Genomic DNA, 17,829 nt, shown 5'->3' on the forward strand with positions numbered 1-17,829 from the left:
TATATATATGTGGTGTATTTTCATAGGAGTGTGCGTTCAATAGAATAAAATTACACTTTACAATAAAAAAAAGGCTTTTTTGCAATGTCTGTCCAAAGTTGGGCATTTACTTACATGAAAACAAAGACTATTGCACAAAATTTAAAATGCAAATACAATACAGAATCAAAACATAACTGATTCAGTCCAATGATACAAAACCAAAATATTCAGCCAGATATCATTTATCTGACTATTTAAAACAATTTCTAACAATTTCCACTGAAGCAGCAGCTCTAAGTGGAACTGAAAGGTCGCTGAAATCTCGAGGAGTCGTACCACTTGAACATTTAAAAATTTGAACGAGGTTCTAAAATTTAATGGCATTTTCAAAGTTCATCACATTTGGTTTCTTAAGAAAACGACAGTAATGTGACCCACAAGCCTTCGTATCCAAGATCTTAATCATCTAATTATGAATAATTTTCGGTGATAACCGTAGAGCGAATGAGGAAAAATAAAATGAATGCATGAAAATATTTGCAGCATGAAACGGTAAACAAACTAATTAGTCTGAAGAAAGACATGTTTGCTTTTGCAAACATTACTTGATATCTTAATAAACTTTAAATGAGGATCAGAAATAACATCAAGATATTTTACTTCTAATTTGTTATTAAATAGCAAATTAGAAAAACATTAGTCTCCTTACAAATTTTGTCTGGCTTTGGTAAAAACTTTCAGATAATCAAAAATAACACAACTACAATGAATGCAAACGTCAACATTCTTAAATGAGGAATTAGTTTATAAAAAGGGAAGAAACCCAATCAGTCCAAGTGTAAAAAAGTAATTACTCCTGAAACCGAATAACTGGTTTTTCCGCTTGTGGAGGCAACAACCAGCATCGAGTGTTTGAGTCTTTTTACATTACTATGGAGGAATTTTGGCCCACATTCTTTACATAATTGTTGTAATTCAAGCATACTACAGGGCTTCCAAGCATGAACAACCTGTGAAGAAAGGCGAGTATCAGTGACATGACTTCTGTTTTCATTACAGAGTAAATCTGCTCTCACATGTTGTGTGCAACTCAGATACAATCAGTTGAGCTGCTGGATTGTTGGTCAATAAACATTAAAAGTTGAGAGTAATTATTCAGCGTCAGTGTGGCACGACTTTGAAATTTAAAAACAGATCATTTCTACCTTTGTGTTTCCTCTGGCTTGTCGGCAGATTGCTGTGAACTCGGCAGAAAGCATGTTCAGTCTAGGCGACCGTATCTGCCATGAACTGGCAGAATGACTTTCTTCTTGCAGCATTTCCTACAGGTGGAGCGAGGCTGTGAAAGCCCTCAATGCAGCATGCGCGGCGTTGGTAATTTCCCCAGTCAAGCTGCAGTTTGATCTCATTCAGATTGCTAATTAAGTCACACTGAAACCAAACCTCACACAGAAACGCTTCATCCCAGACCTCTGTGGTCTCTCTTTAGTTTTCACTGAAAGATTTCCTCACGCAACTCAAAATATCTAATAAACACTTTAATCTGACTTGACCTTTACTGATGTTTTTGCGGACACTTTGTGCTGATCATTTGTCCTTTGTAAACTTCCCATATGTTTATGAGTAAACAAGGGAAGGATGGAGCTGGGAAAGAACTTTGACGTATGTTTATAAAGGCATTGGTTAGTTCGCATGATTGTTTCTCAGGCCTGCTAATCTGGATTTTTGGTTTGTAATTTCCTCACATTAATAAACATTTCACCGTTTGGTCACAACAAAACCAGACACTGAAGACTGAACAAAAAAACAGCATAAGGGGAATTAGCATGTTTCAATTTAACATCAAATTCTTAAATTATGTTTTCTATTTTTGCGCTCCAATTCTAAATAAGGCTATCCTTTAGCTTCATTTTAAGTAAAATAGTATTTAATATTTGGACTTGTCAGGTTGCTCTGAACAGCTGACCATATTGTAAGCCCGGCTACATTTACTGCTGCATCTCCAAGTCTCTTAATGTGATTGCAGCCGTTCAGACATCTTGAAAGGTGAGACGTATAGTTTACGTGTGTCGACCTGGTAACATTTCCATTTCAGAGAAGCCCCGGTAATTTGGTATTTGACACCTAAACCTTCAGTTACCACTGAATCCTCGGACAGCAGTAGATGCATGATGGGAACTTTGCCAACATGCATATGTAAAACTCAACTTTGTAGTGGTGTTCCATTGGTACTTCCAGATGTGGGCAGAGTTCACAAAAATTTACTGAAGTAAGAATATAAATACTTCAGCATATTTTTACTTATGTAAAAGTAAAAAGTAGCCATCTGAAAAATCACTCCAGTACAAGAAAAAAGGTATTTGGTAAAAAGTCTACTCAGGTACTGAATAATTAAATTATTAATCAACAATTTTAAAAATTACATAATCAATATAAATTTAAGCTTAAATTTTGGTATTTCAGGGATGAAAACAACAATTCAAATAAGTAACAAAAAATAAACTCAGGCAAAAAAAAAAAGGTATTCAGGAAGGTCGCATGGATTATTCAGGAATAAACTTGTAAGACTAAGAAAAACTGCAGGTGTGTGTCTGTGTTTGGTGAATTTTTGGTTAAAACATATTTGATTTTCATTCAGTGGGTAGAAAATCCTGAAATTTTACTCAACAATGAGCGGAGATACTTCATAATAAAATAACTCGAGTAAAAGTAAAAAGACCAGCGTAGTAAAAATACTCCTAAAAGTAAATTATTTTCAAAAATATTACTCAAAAAAATGTAATTTACTCAATGTAGTAACTAGTTACTTCCCAACTCTGGATACGTCTAATGCGTTTAACAATTACAGGTTTGTGTTATGCTTGCAGTTTCTATACTTCTGCTTATCAAACTGTCTTCTAAATGTTGCAACTTTCAAAACCAGGGCTACAGTTATTCTAATGACTAAATTTAAGGAAATATTCAGTACCCTTTTTTCCTGCTCACCAAATATTGCAAAAACCAACAAGTTGCCTTACATATCTGTAGAAAAAGGAGTAGATCTTTAACAAAGTGAAAAACCAGTAGATTGTTGTCATAAGTTTCATTCAAAATTGTAAAAAAAAAAAAGAAAAGAAGAATGGTAGCCTTTACTTTACATGGTGGAATGGCAAGTAGCTGTTTTATTAGCCAATTTTGCTAATAAAGCAAAAGACTGTAATTGATTTTTTTGAATTGAGGCCAATCTCTGTGGACTTCTAAAACAGATTAACTTTAAATTAGCTCCAAATTTAATAGACAATTTCCTGCTCTAATGGGACTAATCTGTTGACACTGCTCACTGTGAAAATTGTTTTACAAGTGAAATTATAACAAGCACTTAATAAGGACTCAAGCGAAGATCAGTAGGGCTGGAAAACTGTCCACCCCAAAACTCATTTTGAAAAACCAACAGCTGCTAAAATAACGCTCTGCCGCCATTTTCACAAGTAGGATTAAATTAAGAAGTATAAAGCTGAGACACATTTGTGATAAAGCATATAAATACATGAAAGGTGACAGTAATTGCCTACCTTCAGGCCTGTACTGAGCAATGATGGTGACAGTCTGTCCAGCTCTCTTCAGGGCTGCAGCCGCCTGTTCATGAGTGGCGTTCCTAAGGTTCACTCCATTCACCTGCAAAAAAAATTAAAAACGATTTAAAGGTTTTGATCTGTAAAAAAATATATTCTCAGCTTTCTGGATTATACTCAATTTAAATACAAAGCAAAAGTCCTCAAGCTTATGTAACTTCAGATTTATTTTGTTCCATCCACAAACTTCAGTTTATTTTATTGGGATTTTATCCACACAAAAGTAGTGGATAATCATGACGTGGAAAAACACTGAGATAATTAGACTATTTTGCAAAGAAGAATAAAAAAGTGCATTTTTTTAAATGTTCAAACATGGTGGAGACATACTCCAAAAGATCTGCAGTTTTAGTAACCTCCTGAATGTTGATTCACATTCGACAAGCACTGTGCCGTCACTTAGCAACCCGATCTAAGACCAGCCCTGTTACTTAGCAACCCACATAGAGCTGAAGCTCTTTGGGTCAGCTGGTTTTACTGATGTACCATCCAGAACCACTTGCTGCATTCTTGTTGGTTGTGTAGGAGGCTCTACTTCTGCTTTTCAAAGATGTACGGTTGTTGAATTGTGTGTTTGTTTTCAGCCATTTGTGTGAATGTAAACGTTAAGTTAAAGTGATAAAGGCCCCGAAACAGCTCAGAATAGGCAGAACTGAGTAGACTAAAATCTCTTTAACCAAGAATGACTTTGTGCATAAAAAAGTAACAAACATGTTTTGTAATGTTCATAGACTTATCCTAACCCGTTCAAGGAAGCACAATAGGTCATGTTTAAATATTATGCATAATGTGTTGCTGGACTGAATGCAGAACTGAACTACAGTCATATTTTTAAGCATCACTGGATTTTGTGCAGAGAGCAGCTTGGCTCCCTCAGAGTTGTTATGGATTTAATGTCTTGCTCAAGGACATATCTGCGTGGGCAGGTGTTTGCAGGCTTTCTGAACGCCAGGCCACCTTTAATTCTATCATCATTATTCTGACAGCGGGAGCTGGCTGAAAATCTCACTTCCTCCAGCTTGTTACAGTTGTGGATGAGGGCAGACAGGAAGCTTGGGAGTTCAAATACTGACCGACAGGATCCGGTCGCCCCTCCGCAGCTCGCCGCTCAGGTCAGCCGGCCCTCCAGCCAGGATGAAGGAGACAAAAATCCCCTCTCCATCCTCCCCGCCGACGATGTTGAAGCCCAATCCGGTGGAGCCCTTGTGCAACACCACCTTCCTCGGCTCCCTGCCAAAGAAAAAGAGACGACGTGAGGGTGAAGGACAGGATAGAGTAAATAGACAGAAGATACCACAGGAGATCGATATATGCAGGGTGTTTTCAGACAACAGCCATTTTTGCTTCGACTGTGCATGATACCAAAATGTTTAGAACACTCAGTAGAGGATCTACCGGCAGATTCCTCAATCTGGAACCTTTATTTGTACTGGGAATGCTGTAAACAGAACATTTAGATGATTGAGGTTTAGGGCACCACAAACTGGCAGAAGGCAGTGAGTAACTCTGAAACACCCATGCAGCTGTCATTATGCTACAGAGGCATGCAAAGGTCTGGGTGTCCCAAGTCTTTACAGTAGATACTTTTCTCCTCCAAAACGCATTAAACACCTGTTTGATTTCTCACAAAAAAGAAAAGTTTGACCAGTGAGGAGCTGAAAATTTACAGTTTAAAAAACAAAATATTTATTCTATCTTCTGACATTAAATCAGACTAAACTTTTACAGCTTTAGATCAGTTTGCATTGACAAACTCATTTTTATTTGTTAGTTGAGGATTTTCTTTACACTCAAGTTATTATATGCATTGATAACATTTGAGTTAAATGGATGTATTTTCAGGCGACACCTAAAAGTGGCTGCTTCCTTGTAGAACCTCCTGGAGAAATCAGCCAACATATCAGGAAGACTCTTATAGACCTTCAAGTAATCTAGTTAATCCCTGCATACAATTTCCAGATGTTGCAGTTCAACAAGTTTTGGACTGAAACATGTGAATCTGCTGCAGAACTAAAGCTAAAGACCTTGTAAGGATTCTGGCTGAAGCTGGTGAGAAAGCATCATAATGCAGAAAGAAACGAGTCTGGAAGAAAAAGCCAAAAATCAAAATCAGCAAAAAGTCAGATTACAGTTTACTGGTGGATTTAAGGGCAAACACCCTAATTTTTGAAGCCATATTCAGAAAAAAATGACTGAAAATGCAGCTTGGGAAGCTAAAAAAAGCTGGGCACAATCCTACTAGAGTTGCTATTGGCTGTTGTTTGAAAGCAGCCAATCTAGAAGCTCCTTTCATTTTCTTTGGCTCTGATTGGCTGTTTCTCCAAAAGTGGAGATAAGGAAGATGTTAGCTTCTGCGGTTGTGATAAGATGTTTTCCACTGTGCATATTAATGGATATTAAGATATATTTGGTGTTTGAGCTAATAAAATAAGCAGGTGTAAATGTTCTTAAAGATTTTAGCTGCTCATGGCGCCTGTGGTCACTAACCCATGTGAATACTAGGAAATATGTTTAGATTTCTGAATTTAAAGAAAGCAAAAGAAATCAGAAATAGCTAGTCAGGTGATTTAATCCCAAATCATCTAAAACAGGAAGTTTAATCAGATTTAATGTTGAGGAAAATTGTGTTTGCGTCTTTTTATGAATAGTCTAAGTATTTGGTAGATTTTAAGACTGACATCTTTACAGTGATTATATGGAGAAGCCACTTTGAAAACATGTTGAAAAATGTTTGACCAAAAATAAAGCAAACCCCTCCTTATAAATGCTACATAAATATATTGTATATGCCTAAACATGTACGGTAAATGCAAAATGAGTCAAGATGAGGCTTAGACATTCAGGTAAATCATTGACTGCTGAAGATTCACCAACCAGTGTGCTGGTGGTACACTCTTCCTCTTTGCATCACTGTTTGCACAAATATGAGTCATCAGAAGTCAAACATTTATGACTCCTCACAGCGTCGACTTCAGATTTTAGTAAAACTTTTGGTAAAGAGGACAGCTTGTTAAAGTGTTGATGTGCTTCCAGTCCAAAACTACTGCTGCTGTTAGAGAAACTACGCAAATAATTGTATTTGTCAATTTATTCTTGAAAATACAGTTTCAACAACAGCTGCTGCACTAAACCACAATCAAAATGGATAACATCGTAAACAGAACTATGGAGGATGCTGGATTTGGGAATGTTGGAAGTCTTTTGGAAATATCAAGACTCAAGATTCTCTAGAGATTAGAGAATCTTTACAGTGATTCCATATAATCACTGTAAATAAGTCAGTCTTAAATCTAGATTCTCCAGGAAATACACACTGTAGTTTTATTAATGCTGTTAACTGTGCTGAGATTATGAAGTTCAAAATATAAAATTCTTTCATCTTTACTTTAAAATAATAATAATAAAAGAACATGATGTTGCCTTTCCTCATTCTGTATCAATACTTGATGCTTACTATCCTATAACACTGTTTTTTAAAGCTGTTTTATATCTTCCTATAATTCTTAAAGGGAAGGCTAAAGAGTTTAATATCAACAGGCTAAAAAATAATAAAAACTAACATAAAATTGGCAGGTAAGAGTCTTAAAATGAACAAACATCAGAAATCATCCACAAAAAATTCAACACTGGTGCTAAACCGGTACCAACACCCGTTTAGTACTGGCACTGCATATCGTCACAAATCTGGACAGATGTAAAAAGCAAACAGAAGTCTGACAAAGAATGATACTGGAGGATAATGATACCATCATGAAAATGTTTCCATTGTGGAAAATAAATAAAAACTTTGGAAAAAAAAAAGTATAATACTATTTAAAGGAAGTGTTATTTAAAGTTGGCAATGAAAGATGTGTAAATTTTCAGATTAAACTATTCTTTTCTATTATGTCTTATTAGTGAGTTGCAGTATATTTGACAGGTTGCACTGTTCACTACATCAGCAGTAACACCACTAGGTCCAAGGAGCTGTTATCTACTGATAGCAGCACTTTCTGCCTATGCATGGGAATGTTCACATGCATACACACACACAAGCATGCAGTGAAATCAGAGCACGACAATAGGCCACTACCCAAAGCTCTCCTTTAGCCTCTATGACTCATCCTCCAGCAGGCTGCCTGGGCTTTAAGATGCTGGAGAGGCCAAACCACCGCTTCAGTACAGCAAAATCACACACCACACATAAAAACGCAGACTCTGGGAAACCTAACAGTTCCCTCTCTCTCTTTCTCTCACACACACACACTCATATATACACTCTCAACAGATATCAACATCCACCGCTGTGCACAAAAACACACACAATTTCCTCTCAACAGAAAAGACGGCATGTCTCCCATTAGTGGTCTTCCCAGCCTGCGGTCTACAGGAACAATTACATCTCATTCCCTAATGGCTGCGCTCAGACTCCAAGTTAAGGCAGCTTTTCCTGTCGAACGGCGGCTGAGAAAGCAGTTCAGACTCTGAGGTTTATCTTAAATGGGAAGAAAAACTCTTAAAGGTGACCTATTAAACATGCAACAGCCTTAAAGAAGTTATGATAGGGTTCAACAAAAAATTTTTTCCACAAAATTATTCATAGACAATGAGATTTCCATCGTGTCATTTTAAATTTAATAAGCTGCTACTGGCCCAACTTAATGTTCGCACTCACATTGACAGATTTGCTATTATACACCTGTACAGCTTTGACAGGCAGAAGCGGAGGCTCCTGTACAACCAACAAGAATGCAGCACGTGGTTTCAGGATGGAAAGTCAACAACAAAACACTTGTTCTTTACAGTAGTCATACTGGAAAAACAGCAGTAAAGCCAGTTGACTAAATATGATGGAGGTTGGAAAACAGTCGACAGTTTTCCGTCGACTGTGACTCAAACAATCGGGAGGTTTTTGAAATTTTCCAGACACCAAAAAAAACATCAACATTTCCAAAGAAATTACTGAATGGGTTTTTTAAAGCGAAATTACAAAAATGTGTAAAATGTGAATTTTGCATCTTAAGTCCCCTTTAAATAACTGAACTAGGAGACTGGAGGAGATTATAACAATACAACTGTACCTACAACAAAAAGACAAGAGAAATGTGGCAAACAGAGAGGAAAAGCTTTAAAGATGATTTCTTTGATGCCTTTTAGTTGCCCTAAAACCAACGGTATGGATGACGGTGTTTAATGTTGGGTTTAATGTTTTCCACAGCTTCAAAAACAAATATCTGTAAACAAAAAACAGTGAGCAGCTGCTGCCATTAAATATGCTAAAACAGCCGACTTGCCTTCAGGTTAACTTGGACTTAAAATAACCCCGCTTTCCATTTTGAGCTTTTCATCTCGGCTTCAAAGGCACGCAGATCTCCATGGTTACCTCAGGATCCATATCCGGTGTGTGCTTCTGAAAGAGCGTTTCCCCACTGCGTGCTGAGGCAGCCTCTTCACCAGCGACATGGAGGATGAGATGTTCACCGTGAACATCTCGGACACGGCGTTGCTGCGGTGGCCGCTCACAGACTCTGACCCTCCACACAGAGGAGGTCCACACATTTAGAAGCTCTTTTCTGGGGCCTCCTTCCCCCTATCTCATCCTGGTGTGCTGTGATGAGAAACAGCTCCGAGGCGGGTCGCCATAGTTCACCCCAACGCTCCAGTTCCAGCAAGTTTTTATCCATTTTGTAGAAACTGGAAGAAGATTCCAGCTCAGATTTAATCTCCTATCAAGCTGCGCCGTTTCTGCTGTGACGCGTTGGTGGCTTCAGCTCTCTGCAGAGCAGCAGACCAGCATTCCTGTCTGTCAGCTCGCTCCTCCGGAGACTAGACAGATAGATTCCCAGGAACTCCTTGATAACTTGCAGAAGGTTGAGTGGGCTGAGGTACGCGTGGATGACCTTTCGTCATTTCCAAGCCTCTGATTTGCTGATCTTATAATCAATGACCTGACTGACTGCTGGTCAGCAACAAAGATTTCCCAACAGCAGGATAATATTTAGACTACTGTGGAATATTTCAGCAGATAAGAAAGACCACCTTATCTGAGGAAGAATGCGTTTGTCTTGTTTATGAGATTTTTAATTAGGGTTGTGAACGTTAACATGTTAGTATGCGATTAATCTAAAAAATGTAATGCATTAATATTACATAATGCCACGATGGGACATACTAAGAAAACATTACAATCCAGAGATTATACATTCTTATTCTTATTAAACATGGGGAACCAATATGTAATTTTATACTTTTGCCTTTTGTAAAGCACTTTCAACTGCCTTGTTGCTGAAATTGTGCTATATAAATAAAATTATCTTACAAGAATCCATCCATCCATTTTCTTTACACCCTTGTCCCTTATTGGGGTCGGGAGGGGTGCTGGTGCCCATCTGTTGCTGGTTGCCAGTCTGTTGCAGGGCAACACAGAGACACACAACCATGCACACACTCATTCACACCTAGGGACAATTTGGAGAGGCCAATCAACCTGACAGTCATGTTTTTGGACTGTGGGAGGAAACCAGAGTACCCGGAGAAAACCCACGCATGCACAGGGAGAACATGCAAACTCCATGCAGAAAGGCCGGGGCCGGGAATCGAACCCAGAACCTTCTTGCTGCAAGGCAACAGCGCTACCAACTGCGCCACTGTGCAGCCCTCCTTACAAGAATCAAGTCATAATATTACAAAAATAAACTCGTCTGAGAATAAAGGCGATCGATAACACCAGAATAAACTCATACAAGAATAAAGTCATAATATTAAAAGAATAATCATAGTATCATGAGAATAATGTCAAAAGAACGAGATGTAAAAATATAAAATTTCATATTTAGAGAATAAAGTCCTAATATGACTTTGATCAACATATGATTTTTATTTGCTTGACAATTTTGACAAAATGTAATGTTTGTTGCTTGTTTCATAATTGATGACTGTGCAAACTTGACTTTATTCTCATAATATTATGACTTTATTCCTTTACAACTATATTAATGCAAAATGACAACTTTATCCTTACAATTGTATGCTTTTCATTTTCTTAGCTGGTTTAAATACTCTGTTGTACAATTCAGATTAATCGCAGTACCGAAGTTGACCTAAAAGCCTCCTCTCAAAGCAGCGCGTTGCTCAAAGCGGAGAGTCTTGCACTCCGTTCAACAATGTGGTTTTGCAAACGTGCATAAAAAGATGAGTGAGGAGAATCAGACTCCTGTGCTCAGTGACAAATTTCACTTTAAAAAACTCAGTGGTTAAAAGCAAGCCCCCTGCATACAGAGAATTACGTCCCGAGTTCAAATCCCGTCCTCGGATCCTTTGCTGCATGTCTCTGCCTTCTTCCTGTCATATTACTGTCAAATAAGGTCCAGTAGTACCAAACATTCTTAAAAACACAAAACAAAACATGGATGTTTTGATAAAACCAAGGTAATATATACTTACTGCAGCAGGTTATTGATCTTCCACCAAAGCTCAACAAACATTTCTAAAAGATGTTTGAAATAAAAATCTTTTAAACATTCCTGAATGTGATGCTTAATTTGAGATAATAAAACATGTATTTGAAAACGTGCATTTTCACATTTCAGGCATTTTCACATTGACGGTGCCATTTTCAGTAGAAAATAGCTGTGAATTCTTACTATTTCAAATGCAGCATTAAAGCCTCCACCCTGCATCACAAGACCTGCTTCCCCTCCTCTCCCCTCCCCTCCGCCTTTTCATCCATGGCAGGAATGTAAACAATTCTGGAGCGGCAGAACCCTTTTCTCTTTATAATTCGGAGCCCGCCTCCTCCTCCCCCCGAGCCTCAGTGTGCTGGTTGGCTGAGGCTGCGGCGGCTCCGTCCCCAGGCTCTGAATGGATATCTGGGCAGCAGGGTCCGGCAGGTCGGGCTACCCTGGACGCAGCACAGTAATTGGCTCTGCTTGGTTGATTAATGGCGGACACTGCAGATGGACGCCATTTCCAGACACTTTATCTCTCCCTTCCTCAAACAGATGACGTATGTACTGTACTGTCTGCGCTTCACTGATTTAATTCCCCCCATACAACTTCTCTTTGCTGCTCTTTTCCTCTAACTTGACAGTGACATATTTGTTCACTAGCAAGGTGGAAATTCAAACACTGTCACCGTCTGTGACCAAATAGAAAATCAGTGGAGAATGATTAACACCTGCGATGTGTGAATCTGGCTTAATTAGTTTTATTTCAGCCTCCTTTTTTGTGTTTTTGCAGCCTTTAAATGTGCAAAGCAAACATCAAAGCGACTCCATTGGGTGAATTCTTGCACTCACCAGTTGGAGGTTTTTGTGTTTGCAGGAAAAGGGAGTTACTGATTAGCTCACCTGCTGCTGCGGGACTCAGGCTTGAAGCACTGTTGTTCAACTGCTGTGCAAAGGATCTATGCACCTTGCAAAAGCGCTGCGTAGCGTACGAAATCCCAGTAAAACTCATTCAGGTTTTTATTGGGTGTATATTGGCAAGGAGTTGGTAATTATTCTGATGCTGTATACCCAGTTATTCACAATTATCATTATTACTATTATCATTAGTAGATTTTCTTGTCTTGTTATGAGAGTTAGTTTGTAATAATTTTGTTTGTTGGTATGTGAATATTTCAAATTTCTGATAATTATTGACTCGGTAAATATTACATGTCATAAAATTCAGATAAGGGGTAGGATTAAATAAGTGACTGATCACTTCTTCCTAGTTCTTTTCAAACAGAAAGGTAGTGGTAAACTGATTGTTATGTTCTTGGCTATGCATGTTTTCTCTTGTCACACTGATTATTTGTTTTTCAAAACCTGTTTGAAATAAATGAAATAAAAGTAAATAAAATGCGGTGCAGCCACTTGTAGACAGAGTCAAACTGTGTGTAGATAATCTGTGACGTCCTCAGAGATGATTGTTGTATTATCTTGATGACCAAAAGCTAAGGTTGCAACTAAAGATCATTTTAATAATAGATCCCATTTTTCCATGAGTGACTTATCGCTGCAAAGCTTAAAATACAAGTTTATTTTACTGTTATGGAAAAAAGTTTGTTCTTTCAAACTTTAGCAGGATCTGCTCCCTGTTATTATAATTCTGGTTTTATTTTACGAGTCGCCTCTGTGTCACAGACCAAACAGAAGCCTCAAACCAATGGCGCTGCATGGCGGATAACAGTCCAAGAATCCAAAGTTTCCAAAATATTTGCACACAGAATCTGCTGTGGAGCTCGGCAGTATTTGCAGAGGGGAGCTGCTTCTTTAGCGATAGTTCACAAAGATGCATTTTAAACACGCGTTATCTCCCATCAGCCCAATGTGGACAGAAACCAGAAAGGGGCTAATATCAGATGGAGAACTGTGAGGGGGAGGTGCAGCCGGGAAAAAGACTGAAACATCTACATAAAACAGGCGTGTCCTAAATCCTCGAGTAAAAAGTACTCAGAGGACAAAAGAAAATTTTAAAAATACAAAAACCTAACTCATAAAATGGCTGATTGTTTTTTTTGTTGTTGTTTAGTTTGGTTTGTATTGTAGATAAAGGATGTTACTCATCGTAGATCCAAAACTTTAAAAATGATTTTGCTGTGGTAAAACAAAGGCATCTTATTTTCAAATTCTTTTGGGCTCGATTGAACAAACAAACATACTTTCACTTATAAGAACAGGATTTGAGTCACTCTTTCAAAATGTTTCTATATTTAGCCAAGTTTAATCAGTTAAATAAAATGTGGATGTTAATAATTTCAATACATTTCTTATAAGACTTTTGATTTGGGTGCAGCAAAGTTATCTTTTCAGGAAACGTCTCTGGATAAATGTGTTTCTTCATTAAGGGTGGGCGATATGGACTTAAAATTTTATCTCCATAGTTTGTGGTAACAATTAAGATTGTGATAAAAAAAATTATTCCTTTTTTTTTTAAGAAACTGTATGGTTGTGACAGCATTAAGCAAAGAACCACAAACACAAACATTGTTCTTGAAAAACAATGACTTAAAAAAAGTGTAATTTATATCACAAAACTGCATACAGTAACAACATTTAATCATATTTTCAAATGTACTTATATTTATTGAAGCTCTCATGGAACAAACAGAAAATAGCAAAAATAGCGTACTGTCAGTTTAGTTTTTTTATTCATTATCAATGAGTGAAATTTATCATGACAACAATAAATCAAAAATTTTTACGATATGATAAATCCTCACCCCAATTCTACTTATTATCAAGGTTTGGTAATAAAAAGAGTAATATTTTGTGTCATTTTCCATTATAAGAGAATAATGTCGGTCATAATTTCACCCTGAATATAAATAAAAAGTCTCTGCATCCACCGCCTGTGCTGGACACATTTAATTTGTATCAGTCTTGAACTGCAGTTGGGGGGGGGGGGCAGAGAAAATCACTCCAGGGGCCACAAATGGCCCTTGGGCCACACATTGGACACCCCTGATCTAAAATAACCTTGCCAGTTGGAGCCAATGGCTGGTAGAAAGGAAATGCAGCCTGCCTGTTAGTCTCATACAGCAAAGATGCTCATGTGCTGTGACTTGCTGTCAGACGTGACATCCTCCGAGACGACGCCATGTTTTTTTTTTCCCCCTGATTGCGCAGAGGTGTGCGGACGGCGGCTGTGTGGGCCGTTCTCATCTGTGCGGCTTATTTACAAGGTGTGTGATGGGTCGGGTGTATACTTCGGCGAGGCATCTCCCGCTGTCACAACGGCGCACTGCGCTTATCTGCGTGTTTGTCCGTTTGTCAGCACGCTATGAGCAAATGTCTCTGTGTACAGTATGCATGTGTGATCAGAGCTGGCAGCATGGGTGATGAGAGGGGTAAGACCGGAGTGCGTGGCCTGATTTTCCCAGTGTGCTGATGAATCATGACAGCTGCAGGATTGTCTGCTACTGCTGTTCGTCTGCTGGTCTGTACCGGATCAGAGTTTGCATTCGTGGTAGCCTCTTAAGTTTTAGCCTCACGGATCCTAATCAGAATAATCAGAATTTTCTCTCTGGCTGCTGCGTTATTCTTCCTGTTCCATCTCCTCAAACATGCGTACTGGAATCAGAGCATGGACTACTCGTTACACAATATAGGCTAAATTTAACACAAGCAACGGCTCATACGGAAACATTCTAGCGTTCATCCATGTGGTGATGCACAATGATCAAGGCTGTGAAAAGAAAATCAAAATGCAGGGGGGCCCTTTTGCACATTTAGTGCTGCCAAACAGAAAATAACCCACAAACCGCTGCCATAAATATAACGAGCAGCACCGAAAGCAGCGAGGTCTGAGATATGGGCTCGGTTTTATCAATGCCTCCTGACAGATGGAGTCGGGCAGCTTGTGGGAGCAGGAAGCCCTTTCGGCTGCGCTCCTGTGGAGATGTGTTTGTGAAGAGCAGGTAGGGCTCCATTTTACACTGAAGCAGAAACGGGCCGAGTGTTTGGATTTCAAGGAGGTAGATGTCTTATCTAAAACTTAAAAGAGGAGAAAGGCAACCATAAAAAAACCCAACAGAAATAAATAATAATGATGTAACTTTTAACGCTACATAAAGTTGCCCTTTAACATAATTTTACAGAAATATCAACATCTCAGAGGAAAATGCATATCCATCCTCTTTGTGATAACAATTTTGTGTTTTTAAACCTAGAAATAGAAATAAAAAGTTGAATCTCTAAAAACTCTTTTGTTTTTTCAAAACATGTGGCTCTAAAGAAATGTTATTTAGATGAAATGGTTCTTTGGGTTATAAACGTCACGAACTCCTGATAAAGTTTAATATATTCTGATTGTATTGTTTGGTATTATTTCCGTAGCCTCTTAACAAGTGAGACAAGTAACTTGTAGTAGCTTGTACTTTGCAGTGCCAGGGAATCTCTCAATGAATTCTTGCAATTTGGAAGCAGTATAGCATTTTTATAATGTATTCCAAACTGCACTTGAAATCTAAATCTAAAGTTAGAAGCCTTACACTTTTAGATAAATAACACTGAGAATTATAACATTTTCTTTGACTGTTTTATGGCTAAATAGTCATTTAGTTAAAATGTTGACATGGCTCTGATATTCCTCCAGCATAATGAACCAAAATGCATGCTAAAAATGTTCTATTTTCATATTTTCAACGTTTATTGAATGTTCTAAATTACTAGTAAAATGATTGTGGAAATTAATCATTTTAAACGTCAATTTTTAAAGGTAGTTGACAATACAAAAGTGTGCAAAGTGCTGTTAAAATACCAGGGTAAAAATGCAACCATGTCAACCATGTGACATGTATCCATGTTAAACTGAAATAAAAAGACATGTAAAAATAAAAAGGTGCAACATGCATCCTGTCTTAGTCTGCATACCCCAAACTAGGGCACTTTTTAAATCAGTTTCAGTCTTCGCCCTCATTAGATACACACCTAACAATGATTATTGCAATTATGTTGTATCCGTAGTAAAGATAAGCAGTTTCACTTTAATTTCCCAGACATTTTCTCTTTTGAGTCATCTAGCAAAGGCCAGAGGCAGAGTGGTTACAAAGGATGATCTCATTGCACACATCAGTCAGGAAGAAGTCAACACCGTGGCACGATCGCAAACCAGCAGGGATTCACCCCTCAAAAAAACATTACACCTACAGATAAATATAGCAGTGGCAGCATAATGAACTGGGGTGAGTTATCCTCAAATAGACCCGGTTTTTCCAAGGTGGATGAAATTATAATCAGGTCAAATTGAAATATAATCTGACTCAAAAGCTTCAGGTGTCTGGTTAAGGATGAAGATGAGGAAGGATTTATTTTCTAGCACCAAAGTAAGTCAAAACTTACTATACGAGAAGAAAACTAAAGGTTTGTAATAGTCAAGCCAGAGTACAGAACTAAATCCAACATTAAAAAGAGCTGTGATCTAGAGATGCTACTAATATTAGCTTAAGGATGTGCACACTTATGCAGTCCCACTAAAAATGTTCGAAGTATGAAGAAACAGTTTTGAAATGATTTTACACGTAGTTATCCGACTTGAGGGTGTGTACACTTTTGTGAGTTGTGGACTTGGATCAAAAGTTTGGTTTACTTTATAACTTCTGTGCAGAAAGTTAGTCAATTATCAAACCAGACCTGTTGCAGGAGCTTCAAAAAGTGATCAAACAGCAACTCGCTAAGAAACAACAAGTCAAACAACAGGTGTGAGTTGGGCTGGACAATAAATCAATATCAATATACGCTGCGATAGAAAGGTGATCCATATCAATATGTAACACATCTAATAGACTATTCAATGATTTCACTGAACTCAGGGACAGGATAAACCTTTGCTTCTTTCTGCTCCCTTTTTGAACAACTTGTGTTTTGTTTTACATAATAATTTTGCTTTAAATATTAAGTTGTTACTAATGTGTTTTTCCCCATGTATTTTTTTTAATTGTTCAAAATAAAGAGAGAAAGAAGGAAAGAAAGGAAAGAAAGAGCAATCTCCAATCCAAAACTGCACAGCATTCTGGGAGATGTAGGCAGAGAAAAGACTTTAGTCAACCACTCATGGCCGGCTAAGCAAGGTTTGTAGAATCAACTAACTCACTCGCTCATTGGTTACCTAGCAACAACCTGCTGAGTAACTAGTGTTACCTAGCAACAACTTGTTAAGTAACTTGCGCTGTGACAGTTTAAGGTTTCTTCGCCATGCCTCATAACCACTTAAAGTATAAAACAACAAAGTGGAGTGAAAACTGGGTCAATATCGACTGATATTAAATGCTTACATGGAGATATGTTTTTCAGCCATGTCGTGCAGCCCTAGGTCTGAGTAACTCAGTAAAGATGCATCTTCCAGTCCAAAGATATGCACCGAAGTCACAATCACAGGGTATGAAACTTTCCGACTGGACTCAAACGCCCTGTTGGTCATTGGAAATACTGTAAGAGGCACTACCACACGTTGCACCAACATGAAGCTGTCACATACACATGAGGTAGGGAAACATTTACATGCAAACACAAAGAGAACTAAAACAGGAAATCACAAAGGTCACCCTGCGACCCCTTCCAACCCTCCCCTCTCCTTCATATAGTTTTGTCGTTCTCATCCTCTGAGTCTGTCTTTGCTTGTATCATAGTGTGTTTTATTACACAGCTGTGGCAGTATTTACTGCTGATCAGGAAGCTTTCCTCTTCCCTGGTTCTACTCTGTCTTAGGCCAGATCCAGATGCTGAGATACAGAGAGGAGGGTTAGCTAAGTAAGGCGTGGTGGACTAGGTTA

General features: G+C 38.1%; 1 protein-coding gene across 10 annotated transcripts in view; it reads right to left on the reverse strand.

Annotated features, from left to right (window-relative positions):
* Nucleotides 1–17,829, reverse strand: part of dlg3 (discs, large homolog 3 (Drosophila)) — a 109,484-nt gene that overhangs the window by 25,939 nt on the left and 65,716 nt on the right. For all 10 annotated transcript variants that reach the window (XM_008420772.2, XM_008420771.2, XM_008420778.2 and 7 more), the window contains 2 exons: nucleotides 4,667–4,823; nucleotides 3,534–3,636 (listed from right to left, as the gene is read on the reverse strand). In XM_008420772.2, the coding sequence (XP_008418994.1) occupies nucleotides 3,534–3,636; nucleotides 4,667–4,823 (260 nt within the window). The remainder of the gene's footprint in view (nucleotides 1–3,533; nucleotides 3,637–4,666; nucleotides 4,824–17,829) is intronic.

Source organism: Poecilia reticulata, linkage group LG10 (assembly GCF_000633615.1).
Source record: "Poecilia reticulata strain Guanapo linkage group LG10, Guppy_female_1.0+MT, whole genome shotgun sequence".
Taxonomy (NCBI): Eukaryota; Metazoa; Chordata; class Actinopteri; order Cyprinodontiformes; family Poeciliidae; genus Poecilia; species Poecilia reticulata.